Source organism: Scardinius erythrophthalmus (genome assembly GCF_964197995.2).
Source record: "Scardinius erythrophthalmus genome assembly, chromosome: 21".
In the NCBI taxonomy this organism is placed as follows: Eukaryota; Metazoa; Chordata; class Actinopteri; order Cypriniformes; family Leuciscidae; genus Scardinius; species Scardinius erythrophthalmus.
In genome coordinates, this window is record NC_138241.1 from 9,973,128 (window position 1) to 9,998,201 (window position 25,074).

The 25,074-nt window shown below is 36.4% G+C and overlaps 1 protein-coding gene across 2 annotated transcripts in view; it reads left to right on the top strand.

Annotated features, from left to right (window-relative positions):
• The window catches only part of LOC308681343 (CUB and sushi domain-containing protein 1-like), a gene marked incomplete at its 3' end in the record, with an annotated part of 827,421 nt that overhangs the window by 602,443 nt on the left and 199,904 nt on the right, over window positions 1–25,074 (top strand). For both annotated transcript variants that reach the window (XM_081350146.1, XM_081350147.1), the window contains 7 exons: window positions 441–629; window positions 2,661–2,777; window positions 3,079–3,294; window positions 3,421–3,609; window positions 16,765–16,934; window positions 19,353–19,509; window positions 20,753–20,944. In XM_081350146.1, the coding sequence (XP_081206272.1) occupies window positions 441–629; window positions 2,661–2,777; window positions 3,079–3,294; window positions 3,421–3,609; window positions 16,765–16,934; window positions 19,353–19,509; window positions 20,753–20,944 (1,230 nt within the window). The remainder of the gene's footprint in view (window positions 1–440; window positions 630–2,660; window positions 2,778–3,078; window positions 3,295–3,420; window positions 3,610–16,764; window positions 16,935–19,352; window positions 19,510–20,752; window positions 20,945–25,074) is intronic.

Genomic DNA, 25,074 nt, shown 5'->3' on the forward strand with positions numbered 1-25,074 from the left:
ATATTCATGACTCCCAATAAATTACCTCTGACATTACGCCTGATATATATGAAACTCATTGAAAGTGTCAAAGTGTTCTCATTTTTCAGACTTTTTAGACAGCTATCAGAGGTTTATCTGTGGCCACATAATAGAGCCCAATGCTTGAGAAATTGACAAGTGGAGAAATTCCTCAAAAAAGTGCTGTCAGTTATTCCGAATGGTCTTCAATATATATATATATATATATATATATATATATATATATATATATATATATATATATATATATATATATATATATATATATATAAGGAAGTAGAAATAAAAATGTATTGGTTGAAGGAAGGTAACCACGGGCGACTGATACTGTATAAAATGCTTCCGACACCATCCTCCTTTCAATTTAGACCTTGGAGGTGAAATGAAATATTTTATTTTGTTTTGTTCCTTCTTTACAGGCATTATGATGGAAACAGATTCCTGTTTAGATCCAGGGATCCCGGTGAATGGGAAAAGGCACGGGAACAATTTTGCCATCGGCTCAAGAGTGACGTTCAGCTGCGATAAAGGCTATACTCTGAGCGATGAGGAGCCCATTGTGTGTGAGAGGAACCATCAGTGGAACCATGCGCTGCCTAGCTGTGACGGTAGGCAATTCTCGGTAGACCAAATTCTGGTCATGTACAAGAGGAACCGCTCCACCCAACCACCTAATGTAAAAACGTCTAAAAATTGGACCCTGGTGTGAGCTTGCAGTGTATGCTTTGAGCACCCAGGTCTTCAGTTTCCTTTGGTGGAGACTTTGGAGCCCCTTGACAATCTGGGGCCTTAGGTCACTGGCCCGGTCTATAAACTAGCCCTGCTGGGCTGCATTACATTTTTATCTGAGGGGAAAGGGTAAGCCTTCTTAACACTCCTCCGAGATTTGAGTTCATACATTTTTGATTAGAGGAGAGGTGACTGGCGTGCACTGTTTTATAGATAACCTTAAACGGTGGGAGGTAGGACAGGGAAGCGGGAACAAATAATGGAAGTCCTTAAGAGCTCTATAAAGCTGTTTATCTAATTTGTTTCCTGATTGCAGGGATTGAAAGTAAACAAAGTGTTTTCCAGTAAGAGCAATCAGGCTGTTGCCAGTCTGTTCCAGAATTCCCAATGTCCTCTAATATCTGCGTCTTATCAGCTCCGTGCATTTGCTTTAACAGACTTTGATTCTGTCTGATGGTCTCTCATCAGAGCCTGACCTTCATTACAGACAGGACAGATACTCCCCATTTGTTTGCGGGAATGTAAATACATGCTCATGAAAGATTACACATTTCCTTACTGTCAGACTGATGTGTTATTATTAAATGGAGAGCTCAGACTTAAAATTCTGATTAAATGATACACATTCAGAGCCATTATAAAATTCAGATCAATGTACTATATTGACCCTATAAAGCCTACTGTATAAAATTTTATATGCAAATTTACTACATGCCTTATGGCATCTGATTTACGTTTTAAGCAAGTAAATGGCCTTTTAGTATATTTCTAAAAACATGCACCTTCAGAATGTGGTACTACAGGTTGTCTTTTTGCTGTGAAATCTTGAATGATTTTCATTACAATCTTTCAGAATTGTATCTCTTATTTTGGTCAAATAAATCTCAGTTTGGGCCTCTCAATAAAAAAATATTTTTTTTTATCTTCGAGTGTGAGCTCCTATGGAAACTTTTATTCCCACGGAATAAAACAATTTAAAACAATTTAAAAGTCTTTACAACACTCAATTGCGACTTTATATTATGCAATTCTGACTTTTTGCAAGTTTAAATCACACAATTCAGAATTGTGAGAAGTAAACTTGCAATTGTGAGAAAAAAAAGTCATAATTGTGTAAAAAGTCACAATTACCTTTAGTTTTTGTTCTATGGCGGAAACATGCTTCCATAATATTCTCCTTTATTATTCTATTGAAAAAATCCTACAAATTGAATTAGTCAGAATTTGTCGTTTGATGAAGAGATTTAATGGGCTGTTTAAGGACAAAATGCTGAGGCTCAATAATGTGTGTCCTGTCACAACCTGTGTTGTATGATATATTTTGATGAAATCAGGACGATGAGCATGGCTCAAGGACGTATTCAATATTCTGTTATGATAGTCTGTCTTACAGCTCTGGTGCTTCAGAGAAAAAAAAAAAAAAAAGCTTTTTTTTTTGGACTGTCTCCACTGACAGACGTTCTCCTGTTGGAAAATTGTCTCAGTTGTTACATCTCCTTTTGATCTTCTTGCAAGTATTTATGTTGTATGCGATGTCAACCTCTTATTAGTTAGTGTATCGTTAAACTCTGCTGCTTTTCATGTACAAACATGTCTATTTCCATTTTTTGTTTTGCATCCATCATCTTGTAGTTTCACTATAAAAAGCCTGGGAAGTTGTATTATATGGAAGTTTTATTATATGTATTTATTTATGGAAGAAGTATTTTACATGTTCTGGATATTGTTAACTTCATCTGGACTTATATTTTAACCGTTGTTGATTATGTTATTATTTGAGCAATGAAGCATATATAGCAACACCCTGGCAACCATCCAAAACATATTAACAACCATATAGCAAAATGCTGAAACCACTCACTACTTCTTAGAAATTCAAACATGAGTTCTTCTTGTTATTGTATTTCCAGCGTTATGTGGGGGCTATATCTACGGAAAAACCGGAACGGTTCTTTCTCCTGGTTTTCCAGATTTCTACCCAAACTCGCTGAACTGCACATGGACGGTAGAAGTGTCTCATGGGAAAGGTAATACCAAAGAACAGGTTACAGGCGCGAGAGCCAAACAAACCATTGACTGATAACAGTTTGAAGCACATTGATTTTACCCATGAGGTTCCTTTCTGTGCCCTTTGAAATTACCCTTGATAACGAATTTAAGATACCTTTCACATTTCTGTACATTTTATTACTCAGCACCATGTCGGGCAAATGCGTTTCTATTTCGATCAGTATTACGTTCTCTCTGAAGGCTTCTCAGTGGGTTGTGAGGTTGAAACAGAGATTTTGCTTGTGACTGACGGCCCTAATCTCATCTGAAACTCCCCAGGAGTGCAGCTTCTCTTCCACACGTTCCACCTGGAAGACTCCCATGATTACCTGCTCATTACCGAGGATGGCAGCTTCGTTGAGCCGGTGGCCAGGCTCACAGGCTCCGTCCTGCCGCCCTCCATCAAAGCTGGCCTGTTTGGCAACTTCAGCGTCCAGCTACGCTTTGTCTCGGACTTCTCCATGTCATACGAGGGCTTCAATATCACCTTCTCTGGTGGGGGCATCGCTCATTCTGTTCATTATGGTGTGCTTGAAGGCACTGTTGTCATGGTGCTTACTCTAACCCATGCTTTGCTAAGCAGTCTGGAGGTTTAAGAGTTATTATGACTTTGTACCACAGAGTACAGCCTGGAGCCGTGCGAGGACCCAGGAGTACCAGCATACAGCAGGAGGGTGGGCTTCCAGTTCGGGGTTGGCGACTCGCTGGCCTTTTCCTGTTTTGCGGGCTACCGTCTGGAAGGCGAGAGTAAGATCACTTGCTTGGGTGGAGGGCGGAGAGTATGGAGTGCAGCCCTGCCCAGGTGTGTGGGTAGGTGGTCATATGATTTCATTTATTATTCTCAAACATCATAGTTTTTATTTAAGTGGTAATTAAACTAAATCTCATCATTTTATGTCAATCCGCTGAAAGACTAGTTAATCACAATGCTCAAGCTTCAAACAGTGCATGATGTCTAAAATAATCCATATGAATCAAGCAATTTAATACATGTCTTCAGGGTTCGAATTATGATTTCATCTTTGTGGGGGTCTCTTTAAAAAAAGAAAAAAAGTAGCCTATGAGCAGGTGCGGTGTAGCTTACTAATGTAAATAAATAAAAATGTTTAATAAAAAAGCGCTGCTAACACAATTCAATTTAAATAGTACATTTGGTTTAATTTGTCGTTTAATGAGGTCTAATATATGTCGTTAGTGGTGAGAGTTTTCACGTGAATAAATCTTGCCAAGCGTGTCAGAGATTCTGGGTTCTAATCCGCTTTCGTATAGGTTTTTTTTTTCTCTCATCAAAACCGATTATGTTTATCAGTGGTTGTATATCAGGCAAGGACACGTTTGTGTGCATTTTGTTTTGTAATTTCACCTCAACGAATAGAGAGTCTCCACAACGGATTGAAGCGCGCGTCCGAGTGAAGACTGTGCGCAAGCACAAGAGAACACAGTATCCGCGCCACTGATCGCAGTGGCAACGAGCACTTTGATCACTTTATTTAAAAAACAACACATTTCAGCGCTAGATCGCCTCTTATTTAACAGACGAACTAAATGAATGCTCTGCTAGTTAACTGGAGATGTTTTGTTTATTTGTATTGATATATTAGTGCCGCATGGTGGGGACAATATCGACCTTAGCAGAAAGTGGTGGGGACATGTCCCACCCGCAAATTACGCCTATGTTAAAATAACACTTGCCTGATGGGTTATTTTTTTTTTATTTTTTTTTTTTTATTTTTTTTTTTTATTAAATGTCATTCACATACAAATGATAGATTTTAACAAAAAAGATATAAACAATATTCCAATTTCAACATTACAACAAAAAATAAATAAATAAAATATAGTACAAATTATAATAAATTACACAAGTAAAGAAAAAGAAAAAAAAAAAAGAAAAAAAAAAAAGTATGAGATTGTCAAATAAATAACCTAAAAGCTTCACACAAAGACCTAGTACGTTTTGCTTTGCTGTTTTTCAACCCAAGTAGTAACTCAATATAACTCTTCATTTCTATCCGAAACAACAGAAAATTGGGTTTTTCTTTAGCCCATTTTCGCTTATGAATATGGTATTTACCCATTATCATACAGAGATTAATAATGAATGCCACATCTGGTGACAGTCTTTGTCCATTAAAATAAAAAAAAACATCTTTTTCAGAAAAACAAACTTTCATCCCTAAACATTTATAAAGAAAACATTCCAAATCTACCCAAAACATTCTGCTGTAAATGCAACTAAAAAATAAATGGACAGCATTTTCCTCCTCAGTGCCACAGAAATCACATTCAACATCTACATCAGCTCGAAACCGAAGAAAAAGAGTTTTAACTGGGTACACCAGATGAAGTATCTTAAAGTGTACTTCTCTCACCTTATTTGTTATGCAATATTTTTTTGGCAACAGCCATGCATATTTCCAGTCAATGCACTCAACTTTAGAAAGCCAGTATGTTTTAGAAGGTATTGAGCTGTATTCAGTAAGTAACTTCCTAATAAAGTAATTATTCCATCTTTTATCAGTAATATTAACTCCTTTAATTGCAACATCAGATCTGAAATTCACAGTCTCCTTATTCAAATTTCCTTTAAACAGACATTTTAAACCGGGTGGTATAGCATCGAACACTATACAATATTCTTTTGGGATTATTGGAATACTATACTTTTGAAGAAATTCTACATATGTATACAGGTGCCCATTCTCATTAAATAACTGTTTAACAAATATTATGCCATTATCAACCCATTTTTTAAAAAACAAAGTTTTATGCTTAAATGTTATATACCGGTTATTCCAAATTATACATTTGTTTGGAGAAAAATTATGTTTGTAGATAAGCATCCATGAGAGAAGCACCTGCCTATGAAAATTACTTAGTCTAACGGGAATCTTACTGATTTCAAAGTTGCACTGCAACAGAAAAGCAACCCCACCCATCTTTTCAAAAAGTAGATTAGGAATTAAATACCAAATTTTATTTTTGTATTGAAAGTAATGCTTTAGCCATCTATTTTTTAAAATTGTATTTGAAGTGCTGAAGTCAAGCACATTTAAACCTCCATTACCAACCGAATTAGTTAAGGTACCTTTTTTAATGTAATGAGATCTATTTCTCCAAATGAAATTGAAAAGATTTTTATCGACTTCTTTAATTATGTTATCAGGGACTTCTAGTGAAATAGCAGGATAGATCAGACGAGATAAACATTCAGTTTTTGATAAAAGAATTCTACCATTAATTGACAAGTCTCGCATCAACCATAAATTAAATCTATTTTTAACTTTTTGAACTACAGATTGAAAATTAAGCTGACCCCTTTCCTTTTCGTCTTTACATATTTTGATTCCTAAATAGGTAATAACATTCTTTACAGGGATGACATTAATATCAAGAAGTTCACTATCTTTTAGCGGGTACAACTCACATTTGTTTAAGTTTAATTTTAACCCGGAGACTAATGAAAAGTTATTTAAACAATCAATCACACTTTTAATTTCTAATGAATCTCGAACAAATATTGTTGTATCATCTGCTAATTGACAGCATTTTATTTCTCTTTCTAAAATTCTGATGCCATTAAAATTAAACATTTTAATATAAAGAGTCATGGTCTGAGTTACAAGTAAAAACAAAAAAGGTGATATTGGGCATCCCTGCCTTATGCCTCTTTCTAAAAGAAATCTGGGGGTAGTACCATTTGCAAGTTTTACTGAGCTATTACACCCATTATATAACGTACAAATGGCCCTTTTAAAGAAATTACCAAAGCCAAAAAAATCTAAAGTCTCAAACATAAAATTGTGGTTAACAGTGTCGAATGCTTTATAAAAATCTACAAAAAATATAAAACTTTCACTATCAATATACTCATTATAATCAATTAAATCTAGAACCAAACGAATGTTATTACTTATATGTCTGCCCTTCATGAATCCTGATTGGCAATCATCTATAATTTGTTCTAAGCAGTTTTTCAATCTTTCTGCAAAAATAATAGCAAATACCTTAATATCATTATTAAGCAAAGTAATCGGTCTCCAGTTGTCGATAAGGGTAGTGTCCTTATTAGCCTTTGGTATCAAACTAATCAATCCCTGGCGTAATGATGGAGGTAACTCGCCACGTTCTATGGCTTCATTAAACACACATAATAAAAATGTAGATAATTGTTCTTGAAATTCCTTGTAAAATTCGCTAATCAAACCGTCGTTACCCGGAGATTTATTATCTTTAAGTTTACTGATCCCAGATCTAACTTCATCTATAGAAATATCTTTGTCGCACAATAACATACAATCCTCATCTATACATTTGGCATTTGCTTTAATGCTATCTAGAAATTGTCTTATGTTGCCATCAACCTCTTTACTATATAACGTCTGATAAAAGGTTGATATATAATTAGAAATTTTAACAGGATCTTCAGATACCTCCCCATTTATATTTAGTTTTAATAGAGAATTTAGCTCAGTGTTTCTCTTTTCTAAGTTAAAAAAATATCTGGAATTTTTCTCTCCTTCTTCAAGCCATTTCCCTCTAGACCTTATAAATGCCCCTTTGGCTTTATATTCATACATCTCGTCTAACTGTAACTGTAATTCAGATAACCTGAGTTTGTCCTGTTGATTCGTTACATTATTACTTGTCAAATTAACTATCTCTTTTATTACTTGTTCCTCTCTAGTCCTTTTAGCCTGTGCTATTATTTTCCCTCTAATAATGGCTTGTTTTCTTATAAGATACTTCATGTACTCCCAATTGCTACCAAATTTATTTGAACTCTTTGCATTGTTCCAGCAACTCAAAATAATAGTTTGTACTTCCTTTTTAAACAGGTCATCTTCCAATATTGCCTTATTTAATTTCCAGTGTGTTCGTTTTCTTACATTATTATCAGCATTTCCAGATAAGTCAATAACTAGATAGATGACTTTATGGTCAGTAAGGACAGAGGTTTCTACAGTAACATGGCTTACTTGATCTTCTAGTACACTGGATATGAGCCAAAAGTCTATCCTAGACTGTTTACTTCTGTCACCAGAACACCATGTAAATTCTTGTTTGGTAGGGTTTCGAATCCTCCAAATATCAATTAAATCTAATCCCAAACACAAATTATGTAATTCACTGAAATTATTTAAACTATTTCCACGAGGAGGAATACAGTCCAGGTTATTATCCCAGATAGAATTATAATCCCCTCCAAGAATTAGTTTAGCATCAGGAAAACTATCCAAGATATTTCTAATTTTTTCTTCAAAGTCTTGTAGTAAACTTTTATTCTTTATAACACTGTTTGTTGCATATATATTCCCTAACACAAAATATTGCTGGTTTAATTCTACAATCAAAATGACCCATCTTCCCAAGGAATGTGAAAAACTTTTAACAATTTTTCCTCTAAATTTACCTTTCAAAATTGCAACACCTGTAGAATGATTGCTACCATATGACATCCACATATCGTTTCCCCACTGGCTCTTCCAAAACTGAAAGTCTGATTCAGATGCATGTGTCTCTTGGATGAAATAAAAATCACAAAAATACTTTCTACAAAACAAAAAGATTGCTTTTCTTTTAACTAAGTTTCTCATACCTCTAACATTAAGAGAAAAAACAGCGAGTGAACCCATACTCACAGAAGAACTTCAGAACTAAGGTTTACATCTCCAAACCCCCCCTGCATAGCATGAATGCTTATCTGGTAGCAAACTGTAGGCTTTTGCATTCACATGTCAGAAGAAAAAAGTCATTGCCTACTTCACAAATACCTCCTTCCCGTCCACAAACGCTCTGATCCCAACAAAATAAGCCCTCTTGCCTTCTTTTCGTGCAGCTTCAACACTCGGCCACAGCTGACTCCTGATTTCTTTATCAACTGCCGTTAGATCTTCAGCAAACCTCAACTTCTTTTCCTTCAAAAAGCTGCTTTTCTTTGCACTTTTCCACAGTAAGTCTCTAATATGCCTGGATCTGAACAGGAGAATCACAGCTCTTGGCTTCTGGCTCACATCAAGCCTCCTTCCCACGCGATGAACCACGTCAATCTCAGTAACGAACTTTCCCTTTTCATCTGGAAGCACTGCAGCGCAGATGTCCACGACCTTCTGTTTGATATCTTCGCCTTCACGTTCGTCAAGACCATAAAGCCTAAGGTTCCAGCGCCTTCTATATCTTTCCATTTCGTTCACTTTAGCTTCCAGATCCAGTATTTTCTTGTCGTGAGTACTACTCGATGTTTTCAGTCCAGTCAGATCTGCTTTAATGTCGTTAATCTCACGAGACAAGAATTCGGTGGATTTTTGGAGAGCCTCGATCCCGTCAGAATTTTTTTTAATAATTTTCTCCAAACCGTCAGCTCTTTCATTTATTTTTTCTGTCAGCATTCTGACAATGTTGTTTTGCAGGTCGAGGAGAGATGGCTCGTTCTTTGATTTCTTTGAATCGGGGTATGCGGAGCCGAATCAAGTTCGGACAAACCTTTAGAAAGCAAAGCTTCACGTTGCTGTTGGATTTGTACATAATTATGCACCTCAGCAATTTCCTGTTCAGCATCCATCCACAACTCTTGAGTGTCTTTCTTGGAACTTTGTCTTTCTTTGCGTTTTCCAGCCATAGTTTGCAGTGACGTCAATCAGCTTGCACGTTAACAGCGATTTACACTTAATGAGATAATTTGCACCAAATACAGTTCAAATGCGAAGTAAACAAGTTTACTGAATTGCTACTCGATCAAATTTAAAAAGTTACCACAAAGGCGTGGAATTAGGAGACGAAACCTTCCGACCTCACAGATTTACAACCGCCACGGTCGCCATCTTGCGCGCCAGGGCCCTGATGGGTTATTTATGCTACTGCTAGATCGGACATTGACGTCACTTCTGTGAGTTGAGAAAAGTCAGTAAAAGTCCTGGCAGAAAGCGAAGCATAAGGATGTAGTGTGATGTAGTGTTGTCAAAAATATCGATATTTCGATAAATATCGATACTGAAATATCTGAACGGTACCAATAGTAATGTCCCGAAGTATCGATACTCCCATACTAGCCGAGCTGTCACTTTAACTTCTCTCCAAAGGCGCGTTGACAAACACCACACGTGACCGCACTCGTCTCATTCGCTCTGGTTAAATAGCAAAAGTGAAATGAATGGAAAGGTGGCGAGTGCGGCGCCCTCGCAACCGGCTTTGGTTGATAAAGAACACCGCGAGCAGACATGTCGGAGAATAGCGCGGACACCCGCTACACACCGCGAGCGGACATGTCGGAGAATAGCACGGACACCCGCTACACACCGCGAGCGGACATGTCGGAGAATAGCGCAGACACCCGCTACACACCGCGAGCGGACATGTCGGAGAATAGCACGGACACCCGCTACACACCGCGAGCGGACATGTCGGAGAATAAGTTCTGTTAAGTTCTTTGACACAATCTTTATTGTTAAAAGCACTATATAAATAAAGGTGACTTGACTTGACTTCATGTCGATCCAGTGAGCATTGTTTTCACGTGTGATGCACGCTCATTTGTGTTTAAATCTATTCATCAAATAACGTTAATGTATTAACCAGAATTTATGACCGATAAACAATGCATTTGTTACAGTATATTTTAATCTTTGATAACAGTAGGTAATAAAAATACAATGGCTCATATTGCTCTGGTCCAATGAAAAAATATTAACAGATAGAACTCAGGACATTTTTTGTAAAATATACCTCATTGTCATGTTCTAGACGTGTTATATTCAGCTATAAATAAAAAAAATACCCCCTTAATATTGTGGCAGTTTTTTTCTCCGTGGTATCGAAAATGGTATTGAATATCGATATTTTTTAAGGTATCGTATCGAAGTTAGAAATTCTAGTATCGTGACAACACTAGTGTGATGACAATCCGAGATCACGCGAGATCCATGTGTTTGGCATCTTGTCCTATGCTTTCAGTCACACTACAGTAGTCTGAAGGAAAAAGTGCTTTATTTGTAATTTAAAATAATGGTGCTGATGATTTTTAGAGACCCCCACAGGTGTATGATTTTACTGCTTTCATGGGAGCTCAACCTCTCTCAATGGGAGCTCAGCTCCCACTGGCTCCCACGTAATTCGAACCATGCATGTCTTCTGAAGAGACACGTTTGCTTTGTATTATTATTATTATTATTATTATTATTATATGGTATAAGTATTAAATGGAATATTTGTACTGCCTTTATGTACTTTTGGAAACTTGAAAATATTGATTACACATACAATATTAAGGTTGAGAATTCAGAATTACCATGACCAAAAAGACTATTTAAGACTAAAATATTATTACTGTAATAAGAATGAACTTGTGAGTGAAATGTAAAATGCAGTAAACACATTCGGAGCAGAATGTTCTTATTCTGTTACTCTGAAAAAGAAATTCATTGTTAATTAACTGGAATTAAGTGGAATCGGAATTTCTTATGATTTATTTTCTTAATAAAGTATTTTAAGTGTCTACATAAATATACTTATGCACCCGATTTCACAGAGAAGGTTTAAGCCTAGTAAAATATGTCAGTGTCTCAAAATATGTTTTGTCTCAAGATGCACACCAGTAATGTTATGAATAATGTTATGAGTAATGCATAGACATTTAAAATGCAGATTTCAACTATTGAGTCATCAATTTGCAGTGCTTTAAATCAGTAATTTCTAGTGTGCTGGCATTTTAATATTGGTCAGGCTAATTTGGCCATAAAATAAAAGGGAGGGAGAACTAGAGTGAAATTTTAGCCATTGCATATTTTTAGAAATCTGGTCTCTGCCTTTCATCCTAAATTAAGTCCATTTTACTGTGCCTCAAATTCATTATTTAAATGCTCGGACTATTCCCCCATCTCATTAATGTTTTATTTATAGTGGAACTTGACACAGTAAATTTTCTCATTGTAAGGTGAAAGACTTTCAGAGATGTACCCTGCTATAATAAATGAATTAAAATTGATCAGATTGCAGATGGCAATCTTTCTTCTGTGGCTGTTAATTGTTTAAGGCCATGGATATTTGTGGACAGAGTTAAAAACGCTGACAAAATAATTAGTTGTAATTGTGCAGTCCTCCTGTCAGACCGGATTTTAATAGTGGTTAATCGCTGTGGAGTAATAAGAGCTTGTGAGTGTGCCTTTAATTGGTCTGGTGAACACAACAAACATTAGCCTGGAGAGGTTAGGATTATAGTAGCTACAAAAGTTGATAAAGGGTTGATATGGAAATTCTAATTGAAATAAAGTATCTCCACTTTTTTGAAAGCCTCCAGACCAGAGTTTCCCGATCAAAAAGCATGATATTTAATTATAAAGTGAAGGGGGAGGGATAGACACCTTATCTATTTCATATACACTAGCGTTCAAAAGTTTGGGGTCAGTAAGATTTAATGATTAATGTTTTTAAAAGAAGTATCTTCTGCTCACCAAGGCTGCATTTATTTGATTAAAAATACAAACAAAAACAGTAATATTGTGAAATATTATTCCAATTTAAAACAGCTGTTTTCTGTGTGAATATACAGTAAAGTGTAATTTATTCCTGTGATCAAAGCTGAATTTTCAGCATCATTACTCCAGTCTTCAGTGTCACATGATCCTTCAGAAATCATTCTAATATGATGATTTGATGCTAAAGAAACATTTATGATTATTATCAATGTTGAAAACAGTTATTTACATTTTTATTTCATGATGCTATGATGAATAGAAAGTTCAGAAGAACAGCATTTATCTGAAATCTAAAGCTTTTGTAACATTAAAAACTACCGTTCAAAAGTTTGGGGTCAGTAAGCATTTTAATTTTATTTTTGGGGGAAAGAAATAAAATAAATCAATACTTTTATTCATCAAGGATGAGTTAAACTGATCAAAAGTTACAGTAAAGACATTTATAATGTTAAAAAATATTCTATTTTAAATAAATGCTGTTCTTTTGAACTTTCTATTCATCAAAGAATTTTGAAAAAAAATTGTACACAACTCTTTTCAACATTGATAATAATGATGAATGTTTCTTGAGCATCAAATCATCATATTAGAATGATTTCTGAAGGATCATGTGACACTGAAGACTGGAGTAATGATGCTGAAAATTCAGCTTTGATCATAGGAATAAATTACAGTTGTAATAAACTGTAATTTTAAATTGTCATAATATTTCACAATATTACGTTTTTTTTTTTTTTATCAAATAAATGCAGCCTTGGTGAGCAGAAGATACTTCTTTTAAGAACCTTAAAAAATCTTACTGACCACAAACTTTTGAACGGTAGGCCCTAGTGCATATACAGTGCTATGCATAGGTTTAGACACCCATGCTAAAAAATCATCTTTGGGAAATTGAACTTAATGCCTTAATTAAAAAAATTAGGAAAAATCCAACCTTTAAGGACACCAATTTTCTTTGTGAATAAATAATGTATCGTAGATAAATAAATGTTCTTCCTTAAAATACAGGGTGCATAAGTTTGGACACCCCTATGTTAAATTCCCATAGAGGCAGGCAGATTTTTATTTTTAAAGGCCAGTTACTTCATGGATCCAGGATAATATGCATCCTGATAAAGTTCCCTTGGCCTTTGGAATTAAAATAGCCCCACATCATCACATAGCCTTCACCATACCTTGAGATTGGCATGGTTTTATTTCAGTTAGCCTAAAAGCTGGTTTGATTTGCATTGAGAGATGATCTTATGGAAAGTACTCCATGCCAATCTCTAGGTATGGTGAAGGCTATGTGATGATGTGGGGCTATTTTAATTCCAAAGGCCAAGGGAACTTTATCAGGATGCATATTATCCTGGATCCATGAAGTAACTGGCCTTTAAAAATAAAAATCTGCCTGCCTCTATGGGAATTTAACATAGGGGTGTCCAAACTTATGCACCCTGTATTTCAAGGAAGAACATTTATTTATTTACGATACATTATTCATTCACAAAGAAAATTGGAGTCCTTAAAGGTTGGATTTTTCCTAATTTTTTTTAATTAAGGCATTGGGCCCTATCTTGCACCCAGCGCAATTGACTTTGTACACCGACGCATGTATCATTCATATTTTGCACCCGCGCAAAGCGCGCTTTTCCCTCCAGAGACGCACGTCGCTAAACTAGGGAATGAACTTGCGCTCCCTGGGCGGTTCAGCGCAAAAAAGGAGGCGTGTTCCAGCGCAAACGTTCCTTCATGCTATTTTGCAGGTTTAGAAAACAATCGCGCAACTAACCAGGAAAAAAATGTTTAAAGTCAGTGGCGCGTTGCGCATGTTATTCATATGCTATTTTAAGGGCGCATGCTTGGCCATAATCAATGTAGCGTGTGCACAACGCGCATACACTTTGATTCTCTCATCTACACAGAAGCAGCAGTTTTCATTTTTGCAAATCATACATTATTACGATAGATAGATAGATAGATAGATAGATAGATAGATAGATAGATAGATAGATAGATAGATAGATAGATAGATAGATAGATAGATAGATAGATAGATAGATAGATAGATAGATAGATAGATAGATAGACAATTTATTATAAAAGCATACATCTAGCTTACACATTTACCCAAATTATCATACGCCTGTTTAACCGAAGTTAATTTGGGTGGGTTTCTCCATTTCAATGTAACTTCTCTCTTTTACGGCCGTGACGAGAGCGTTGCTCTCCTCGGCTGTGAACCGCTCCTGGCGCGCGCCTGGCAAATCCGCCGTTACAATTGGAATCCGCTTTAGAAAAAGCGCGTCTGCTCTTAAAGGGAATGTGAGATGACGCTCTGATTGGTTTATTTCACGTTACGCCCAAACCACACCTATGAATAATGAAGCTACTTCAGACCAACCCATTTTAGATTTGCGCCTGGCGCAAGAGTCATTTATCCCGCCGGGAAAATAGCAACAGCGCCAAGACCCGCCCACAAAGTTACTTGCGCTTTGCGCTTTGACACTTGCGTTTCAGATCGTTAAAATAGGGCCCATTAAGTTCAATTTCCAAAAGATGATTTTTTATTCCTCTTTTTAGTCAACTTTAACATGGGTGTCTAAACTTATGCATAGCACTGTATATATGAAGAGTTCAGATGCAAAAGCCTCTAAATGCCATCCAAAATTTTCTTCTAGAATGATAATTTTTATCAAGCTCGTATATATTTAAATTCATTAATTTCACTTAAATGGCAATGAAGATTACCTATTAATTGTCATTTAAGTGAAATTACTGAACTTAAATATACAATGAATTCAATGTTAATGCAATAAATTAATCATATATATATATATTATATATATAATTTATTGCATTAACATTGAATTCTCTGCATGTCAACTTATTCTAACCCTAACCCTACCTGTCTACTAATACTCTACTTACACTCTAATGAGAGTTAGTAGACATGTATGTGCAACGTTACTTAGTCAACTGAATGTGTTAAAGGAACCATAAAAATAAAGTGAATCCGACCAGACTAAGGGCCAATCTCATTTCTCTGTCTTACCCCTTCCCCTTCCCCTACCCCTTTGTCTGCGTCTTCCCCTTGCCCTTCGATACCGAGTGAAGGGGGGTAGGGGGAAGAACGTTTCTCTAAGAAATGAGACACCACTCGATTACCGTTTGCGTCATCTTCCCTTTCCGCTACTTTCCGCTAGCTGGCTGCTATGTCAACAGAGGCGATACGCGTTGACATAAACAAACGAAGATACCGTCGTCTCGGGTTGTGATATCGATTGCCTGGTCTCTCTTTATCTTTGCACGCTTGTGTGCCATCAGTCAAAGACATTGTTTCATTGTATTTAACGGCGGCGCCGGCGACACCATAAGCAAAACATTAGCAAACGGCAAATAGCGCATAGCTGCTAGCTAGCGGTTAACTAGTGATTCAAAACAAAAACATTACAATTAAAACCGCTTGAAAGTTTTATTAAAGGTATCATAAAACACGAGTGTCATTAAACTGCTGAAAATACATACATTTGTGCGACTCACTTCTGAGAAATTCCTACCCCTCTCTTTCAAGTGTGGTCCTCCGCAGACTTCGTTTCAAGGGCTATGTAGCCCTACGCCTTGGCCCTAGCCCTTAATCAAAATGAGAATTGGGACGCCACTTCCCCTCACATGAACGCGCAAAACCGAGGGGAAGGGGTAAGAGTAAGGGGTAAGACAGAGAAATGAGACGCAGCCTAATTCTTTATACTTTATACTTTATGCTGGATGTCTTCTGACACACACACACACACACACACACACACACACACACACACACACACACACACACACACACACACACACACACACACACACACACACGCACACACACACAGACACACACGCACACACACACACACACACGCACACACACACTCACACACACACATGCCAACACGCACAAAACCACCTTCCTTTTAGAATCAATTCTCTCAGAAGTTTGTCTCTGAGGAGAACTGATACCGTTTTTAAAAGTCTGGATACCAGGAGGCCATTGCTGAAGAGTTTTATTTTAAGTTGCTGAGCTCAAGGTCTTGAAGCAACATCTGCTTATATACTTACAGAGTTGCTGGTGCAGAATATTAAACAGAAAGACATCTGATACTAACACAGCAGTGAGCTTTTGTGACCAGCAACTAGCTAATGCACAAAGGCCTCACTGTTAATTAGTATTCCTCTGAAGTTGTTCTTGCGGTGATTCATCAAAATGACAAATACTTAATCTACCGGTACAAAACCTTGGCCTAAAATTGGCCTATCTGTAGGAAATAGAGTAGCAGCTGTCAGGGCACTACAGGCTTCAAGGCAACCCAACTTATTTGTGACCGACCCCTACTTTTCTGCAGCTACGTGCTACTGTACTAAGTTAAATTAGATATTTGCACTTTTGACCCTCAGTAAACATTTGGCTTCTCACCTATTTCTTTATTTTCAATCTCTCTTTCCCATCCATACTTCTGGATTTGCCTAGCCGAGTGTGGAGCTACTTCTGTGGGCAGTCAGGGTGTACTACTGTCCCCCAATTACCCATTAAATTACGACAACAACCACGAGTGCATCTACCGCATTGAGACTGACAGAGGCAAGGGGATTCAAATCACAGCCGCCAACTTCCAGCTTCACGAGGGAGATTTCCTCAAGGTAAGAGCGACCAACATAAGTCATTTTATATAACTGTGCATTATTTTATACATAGGTTTGTCAACATGTATATATATATCGTTTATATTTTAAATAATTGTGAGGTCATGCATTTTGGATCAGCCGTTGAATTAAATTACATTTAAGTTAATTTATTTATTAACTGTAATTTGGATGAGCCACAGTAGCCTGACGTCGTCATACTCAGATTCTAGTCAGAATGTGAGTCTGATACTGCTCCATTGAGCTTTGATTATGGGGCGTGTTTCAACCGAACCAGGAAGGAAAATGCCTCTGCACTCAATTGGATAGACCTATAACCAATTAGAGCAACGGAGTAAGTGACGTATGTTTTTCATTCATGTTTCTGATAGACAAATGCCTTGATCGCGGTTCTCTGTTCCTCTTTTAAAATGAATGCGCTGTCGATATCTTCTATAACAGATGCAATGGCGGAATCTACACATAATGTTTTATAAACAAAGTTTGAGAGGAGCACAATTACCGTCTACGGTCTACACTATCAGCATAAGAGGAAGCATATTCACTGTGTCTACTCACCTAACATTCCTTGACAGTTTCAGCATCCCTCCACTCACTCTCGGCTTGTTCTTCCACAGCCTGGAATACGGGGGGAGTACTTTGGGTTCGGGCCGAATATCGAGCCTGACAGCAAGCCAAATATGCATTTATTCTATCGGACTTATTTGTAAGTGTGAACTCGTGAAATAACAATTCTCCAGCGGCAGTCATCTTTGTTGTAAACGAATTCAACCCAAGCGCTCGTTGGTGACGTGGATGATTGCATTACGTTGCTCATCTGTCCATCATCGTATAGCCTAAAGCCCGCCCTGACAATTTGATTGATCCGAACAATTTTTGTTCGGGCATAATAGCTCCTCAACGGATCGAGTCCAGACCAAACTTCCCGACCTAAAAATTTTGTGGGCGGGGCTAAGTTCGGCTGGCATCCAGGCTAGAGCCACAGCAGTGTAATGACTACTTTTCAGTTGAATTCTTTTTTAAAGTGGTCATTTGTGACGTTACAAACACAAAGCAGAGTTGCATGAAGTTTGATGAAGTTCGGCAATTGCAACACCTCTGCAACACTGTTAACATGTAACAGTTTGTAATCCATGAGAGACCAGCAAATGGGATTTGGAGACACCATTAACTATTCATAGATTAATTTACGTTACAGTGCTCAAGGCACATGTACCATCACAGAAGAAAGATGGTCCCTTAAGACCAATAAGGCCACTAATTAAGTCACAAATGAAGGGTAAGAATGAGGTGCTTTAGCAATTCCGAACACATACATTTTGTCACAGTTATAGTGATTCTGCTGCATTTAATCATCAGAATATTGTTTGTCAGCATTTTGGGATATTTGAAGTGAATCTGTCAGTAAATTAGCTTTTAGACTATATATACTCACTGCCCGGGCAAAAAAAAAAAAAAGGCTGTTTGGATTTAATTAGGCAAATACTTAACCAGTCTAGGACTGGATCATTATTGCTGTGATTATTGTTTATAGCATGTTATATGTTTTGGAACAGATCTTTTAACCTTAATTGATGGAGTAAGTAGCTTTTCATTTCATAAACAACCGTTTAGGAAGTGGATCATGGCCATATTCCAGGATGACAATGTCATATTCAGGTTCAGATTGTTAAAGAATGGTTGGGAGGGAGCATGAAGAATCATTTTCACACACTTTGGCACCTCTGAGTCTAGGCCTTAAATGCATTGAAAGTCTTTGGGATGTGCTGGATTAAACTTTAAAGAGTGCTTGACTCTTGCATTGTCATTACAAGATCTTGACTAAAAATGTATGCTCCTCTTGATGGAAATAACATCACAACATTTATTTCCATCAAGAGGTGCGTCAATTATTGGCAAGATTACAAGAAAACCGTTTTGCCCTCATTAATAATGATATTGATTGGTTTTGGCCATTTTAAACTAAATCAGGTGCATCATTGCAGACAGTCAGCGAAAGCAATGTCAGTCCTTAGACCAGTGGCCCATTCTGCATGGAATCACATGATATTTTTCATTAAAGCTTGAAACTGTGTCCTCCACAACAGAAAGTGGAAAACTGCTGCTTGACATTGATTTATGACCTTTAATATTTTTCCCTATGCTGCAGTGTTTCCCGCGCTCTCTTCGCAGGGTTATTGTTTCAAAATATATGCAATTTTGAAAAGCAATTGCATAATTCAATGCAGACACCAAAAGTCATCATTTTGAGATAAAAAACAACAACAACAACAACAACAACAACAACAACAAAAAACACTTGTTTTTGTATTTTATAACAGACGGCTATATCATAAGGACAAGCAATTCTGAGACTGACTGCCTGCAAAACAAAACATTCCTGTATCTTTTAGTCTTTGTTTTTGTTTTTCATAGGTTTATGATGGTCAAGATAGCTCATCAAGACTCCTGGGCAATTTCACAAAAAGCGACATGTCTCAAGCCATCCTCAACAGCACATCCAACCATCTCTGGATGGAGTTTAACAGTAATGGGACCGGTACCAGCAAAGGATTCAAGCTATCATATAGTAGTAAGTTGAACAAAATATCAATAAAGGCTCCATCTTAATATCATGCACTGAATCTTGAGACACGGCTATAGAAGTGCACAAACAAGGAATTTGTTTGAATGATTCTTTCAAGTATATCTAATGGTATTCACATATGTTTGGGTGAAACTTGATTCTGTTTTTTTTTTTTTTTTTACCCATCACTTACTCAATGTGCTGACACTGTACGATTGAAAAATGTCACATTAATATACATTTTGACAATTCTAGCATTCACTTTGATTACGAATGAATTGAGTATATGGTTTCAAACTGATTTTCAGCTCAGTCTATTGAATTGTCACCCCTGTGTGACAGTAATTTGATGGCTGACTGCTGACAATCATATTTTGCACATCACGCATTAACTAGATGCAGTAGCCAAACAAAGGTTGTTGTTTTTGCCTATGATGGTTGTGAAGCAGAAAATAGAAACACAATTATAAAACACACACACATTTGTTTTATTATATTAGTGAGGACATCGCTTAGACTTCCATTGATTTTATATCAGGTTAATAATATTTTCCTTATTGCCAGTAAAATGTTCTAGTTGGTTTTCATAATATTTCACTATGTAAGTGTATTTGGCCCTCACAAGTATAGCCTACACACACACACACACAAACACACACACCCATGCACACACGTACATAACACACACTTAAATCTCTGTCACTACATTTTGACTCTAAATTCATTTAAAAAGAAGAATACTACTGCTGTAATTAGAAGAAATAATAAGTAGAAACAAAGACAGAAAAGACACAGCATGTGCAAGATATTACAGTTTTAATTGCTGGTCAGAGACAGTCTGATAATATCCTCATTACCCTATTCTCATTATTTCCTCGTTAAGACTTCCACCATCTTCCCAGCTAAATAAAGGAGACTAGTAAATGTATTAAAGAGTGGCACAGCAGGTCTATTGTTTTCAGATACATTTTTTGAAAAGGCTGTCCTGCATTGAAAACATGCATTAACAAAATAGAAACTGGAAGAATGGACAACATGTTTAAAAAGGTGATCTTTGCTGGTATTAATTTGAGGCGGGCTCCTGGGGGCTGCATAGGTAACTGTTTTGAGCAGGTGTATCATTTATTGCACCGCCTTTATGTCATTATTAAGCAAGAGGCCAATCCAGCCTGCCAGGGGGTTGATTTCATGTGGCCAGATGTCTTTTTACTGTTCAAATTGGCTTACCTTGATCCTGCCCCTCTAACAGGTTTTGACCTTGTCAAATGTGAGGAGCCGGGGACACCTAATTACGGCTACAAAATCCAAGACGACGGCCATTTTGCAGACACATACGTGCTGTACAGTTGCAATCCTGGATACACACTGCATGGAAGCAGCACACTGACATGCCTCAGTGGAGACCGTAGGGTGTGGGACAAACCACTTCCATCTTGTATTGGTGAGTTCACCACATCAACAATTACACAAATGAATTAGCTCCGATGATATGAAGACCCTAAACCTTGTGTGTATGGTTTTCTAAAAGCATAATGTTTACCAATCTAAAACTTTTTGATATCAAATGTTGGTCTTGTTGCAATTTACAAGTTGTTCTTTTCACATTTGATCTTTCAAGTGAATGTTTTCCCTTTCACTATTAAATGTTTGTCAGGGAAGGGTTTGAGTTCCTGTCCTTTCATGAAAACCTGTCAAAGAGCCTCTTAATTGGTTGTCAACATTTGAGCAGGTGAAAAATCCAGTATACTGGAAAAGATGAAATGAATGTCATGAAATGACTTCAATTATTATTGAAAATCGAAGATACAGGTATGGAAAATAAAATTATAATTAAATAAAAATGATCTTCAATTTACCTCAAAATGACTCTTTTGCCAATGAATGCAACGACTTAATGGATCAGGAAAATTTGACAGTGTTAAGTGATAAACAAGTGTTTAGTAAAGTGCTGTGGCGGTTTATCTAGTGTTAGGCAGTTTAGCCTGAGGGGCTTTTAGTCCTGTTGTACACATATTTTGCTTGGATTTATTTCTTCTGTGGTTCATCAAATTTGCTGATGAAGATGATCAGTTGCACCATCCTCTGCCCTCTCCAACTCATGTAACAGATTGTAATCCAAGAAAGATCAGCAAAGAGAATTTGATTAATAATTCATAGATTCATTTACGTTGCAGTGCTCAAGGCACATGTACCATCACAGAAGAAAGGTGGTGAAGTTTGATCATGTTTCCCAAAGCTGAAATTATATTCAGTATTTCAGTATGAAGACCATCAGAACTCTCTCTTGCTTTATGTAAGATATTGTTCACGCTGTGACTTCTGGTGAACCTGGTAAGATACAACACTCCCATTGACTCTGTGGAGGATTTATAAGATTTGCAAAGACTGATGACTTTAGACATATAAACACAACATTTTACAACAATATCACAATATACTGTAGATAACAATATACAGTATATCTTAAAATAGCTATTTTTACTTTGTTTGTTATTATAACAAGAAAACAAGTTTTTTAGGTAGGCTACAGTAGGTCTACATAACAGTAGCATTCAAGTACTGTAAGAAATACAAGATAAATTAAATAAAAAATAAAACACTGCATGGTCTTTAATGTATAAATTAAATATACACTGACTCTTATTAAAGCTATTGAAGTTATTCAGGTTTATAGGATACTCACTAAGGCAAGCATTTTGTGTGTATTTGAACATTCAGTCGAAGACGGTTTTCTGTGTGCATGTTTTTGGGTGTGTGCCAAGACAGCACAAGTAGCATATTAAGTTCTTTTTCGCTGCTTATTGTGCTCAATAACTCATTTTAACATCAAGCAGGTATCATTAAATTTCTCATTCATCCAGTAATTTCTTTATTACTCTAACAAATCAATAACTTTAAGCAGTACTACCTTGTGGAGATATATTTACTTACCACAATATAAATGATACCAAAACCTCTATCGATTGAGACTTTATTACATCGTTCTATCACCCATATCATGGTAACACTATGATGTTCGGTAACACTTTCTATGAAGCCTGTATTTATTATGCATTATAAGGGTTTTCTCAATGCATTATAGTACATGCATAATGCCTTATAAACAACATTAAAATATGTTGCATTGTCTGATAAATAATCATAACAATACATTATAATACTTACCTATTTGTGGTTATTTTTACTTTTAAGAGTACAATGTATTATAACACCAGATGAAGCCGATAACACTTTCTATGAAGCCTACATTTATAATGCATCATAAGGTTATTCTTAATTCATTATAATACATGCATAATGCCTTATAAATAACCTTATAATGTGTTGTATCATCTCATGAATAATCATAACAACAGTTATAATACTTACCTGCTTATTAGATTTGCTAAAGCCTTGTAAATGTGCAGTTTTATGAATAAAACATGATTTGCATTGTGAATGTATGTTCCTTTGTACTTTTCCACACAACTTAAGGGACATGTCTTATAACCACTTCATGATATCTTATGGCTGTTTAAAAGAAGACTCAACTTTTGTTACTTTACTTAAAGCAGACCACATTATAAAGTGCTTTAGATGTTTAGTATGTATGTTGTAGTATGATACTGTGCAGATCTTAAGTAAACAATGTCAAGATATGAGACTTGGGAAAATAAAAATATATGAAACTATGGGATATATAATCCAATATAACTTAAGTTGATAAAATTATGTTCACTGTGTGTTATAAATCATACTCTTAATAGTTATAACCACAAATAGGTAAGTATTATGTTGTTACGATTATTCATGACATGAAAACACATTATAAGATTGTTTGTAAGGAATTATGCGTGTATTATTATGCATTAAGAATACCCTTATAATGCATTATAAATACTGGCTTTATAGAAAGTGTTAAAGTATGTTCTTTAAAGCACATTACCAGTCAAACATTTGGATACAATATGTTTCTCATGAACAAAAAAGGGCTGTATATTTATGCAAATAAAAATTGTGCCTATCTATAAATACAAAACTAAATGTTTTTTTGCAGATGGGTGAGTTGGAATGGATAATGACAAAAAGCAGTCAACAAATGTCCAGCATACTTGTGAACTCCCTCAATACTGTTTAAAAAGCCTCGCAGAATACACCTCATAAAGTTAAATGAGTGAGAGTTTACAGGGCTGGAATCTAGATAATAAAGAAGCTCAAATATAACACAGTTTTCCCCTTTTTTGTTGTTGTTATTTTGATGACTACTAAATGTGGAAAATAGTCATAATAAAGAAGGTATAATAATAAAGTAACTGTCCAAACATTTGACCTTGAAATATCCTGTAAATACTGTAGTACATTAATTGAGGATACATATCAAGTACCCAGGCATTTCCATTTGATACCATTACTGAACTATGGTACCACCACAGAATGTGTTGTGTGAGGGAAGACCATGTCATAAGATCAGAATAGTAGTAGAGAATAGTATAGCGAATATATCAATAAAGCAAAGCGCAATACTTTGCATACAGTACAACACAGAACAGATCCACAATGAAATGATATATTAAACATCTACAGATTCTTTATCTCAAATAAATGTAGTTGTTTATGGTGTTGAACTCTATGACTTACAGGAAATCTGGAAATCCATAAGGTGTAGCAGTGCATCAGGCTGGTATACTGAGTGTGAACCGAATGCGAGAGTGTCTTCATACTGTAATTCTGATGAAGAGAGCTTCCTTAAGAGACTCAACTTCAGTGATTACATGAGAGACCCAAGTGCAAATAAAGTGCTGAGGGGGATGGAGAAAGGCTCTCCCACTGTGGTTAGGATGAGGAAAATGTCCCATGATTACTCTGCAAGCCCAGAGCGGTGTACTGAAGATTTTTGGCTTTTAGTATGAATATGTTAGCCTTACTGTTATCTATAAGCTACTCTGCTCCAAAACAATGTCAACATTCACATTTAGACGATACAAGCATTCAAAAATAACAGTCTCTCACTTCCACCAGAATAGATAAACGATTTTGATGACGTCACTCTGCACTTCATCTTGCCATCAGATTTTCTGTCCATTTTTTTGATTTTCTCTAGAATCTAAAGCATCCTGCCCATTATAAATAGACGCTGAAGCTGCGGCTAAAATCGGTATAGGGGATAGGGCATTCAGACAGTGTAAATATGCTTTCCATTGGGGCGAATTAAGTCTGGTTTCACATTAATGGCATGCGAACCGCCACAGCTCGGGTCCAGAGACACTATAGCACAGAGCGAATCAAATGCGCGAGTCGTCGCATACCAGAAAATGTATAGGACCCATTTTAATTCTGCACAGAATTCTATATTTTAAAGCGATATGGAGGAGATTAGGAGGAGAAACGGTTACAGATTAGGAGGAAACTGCTTTATAACTGCTGATGAAATGCTATTGGCTATTTAAAAAAAAAAAAAAAGGGGCAGGAGCTGTTCGATATGTCTCACCCTGTCTTCCTGTTCCAGTGGAAATTACATCAACTTATTGAATAATGCTGCACATTTCAAGGCACTTCAGTGGCCTTTAAAATGGAGAATATTGCCTTCAGTTT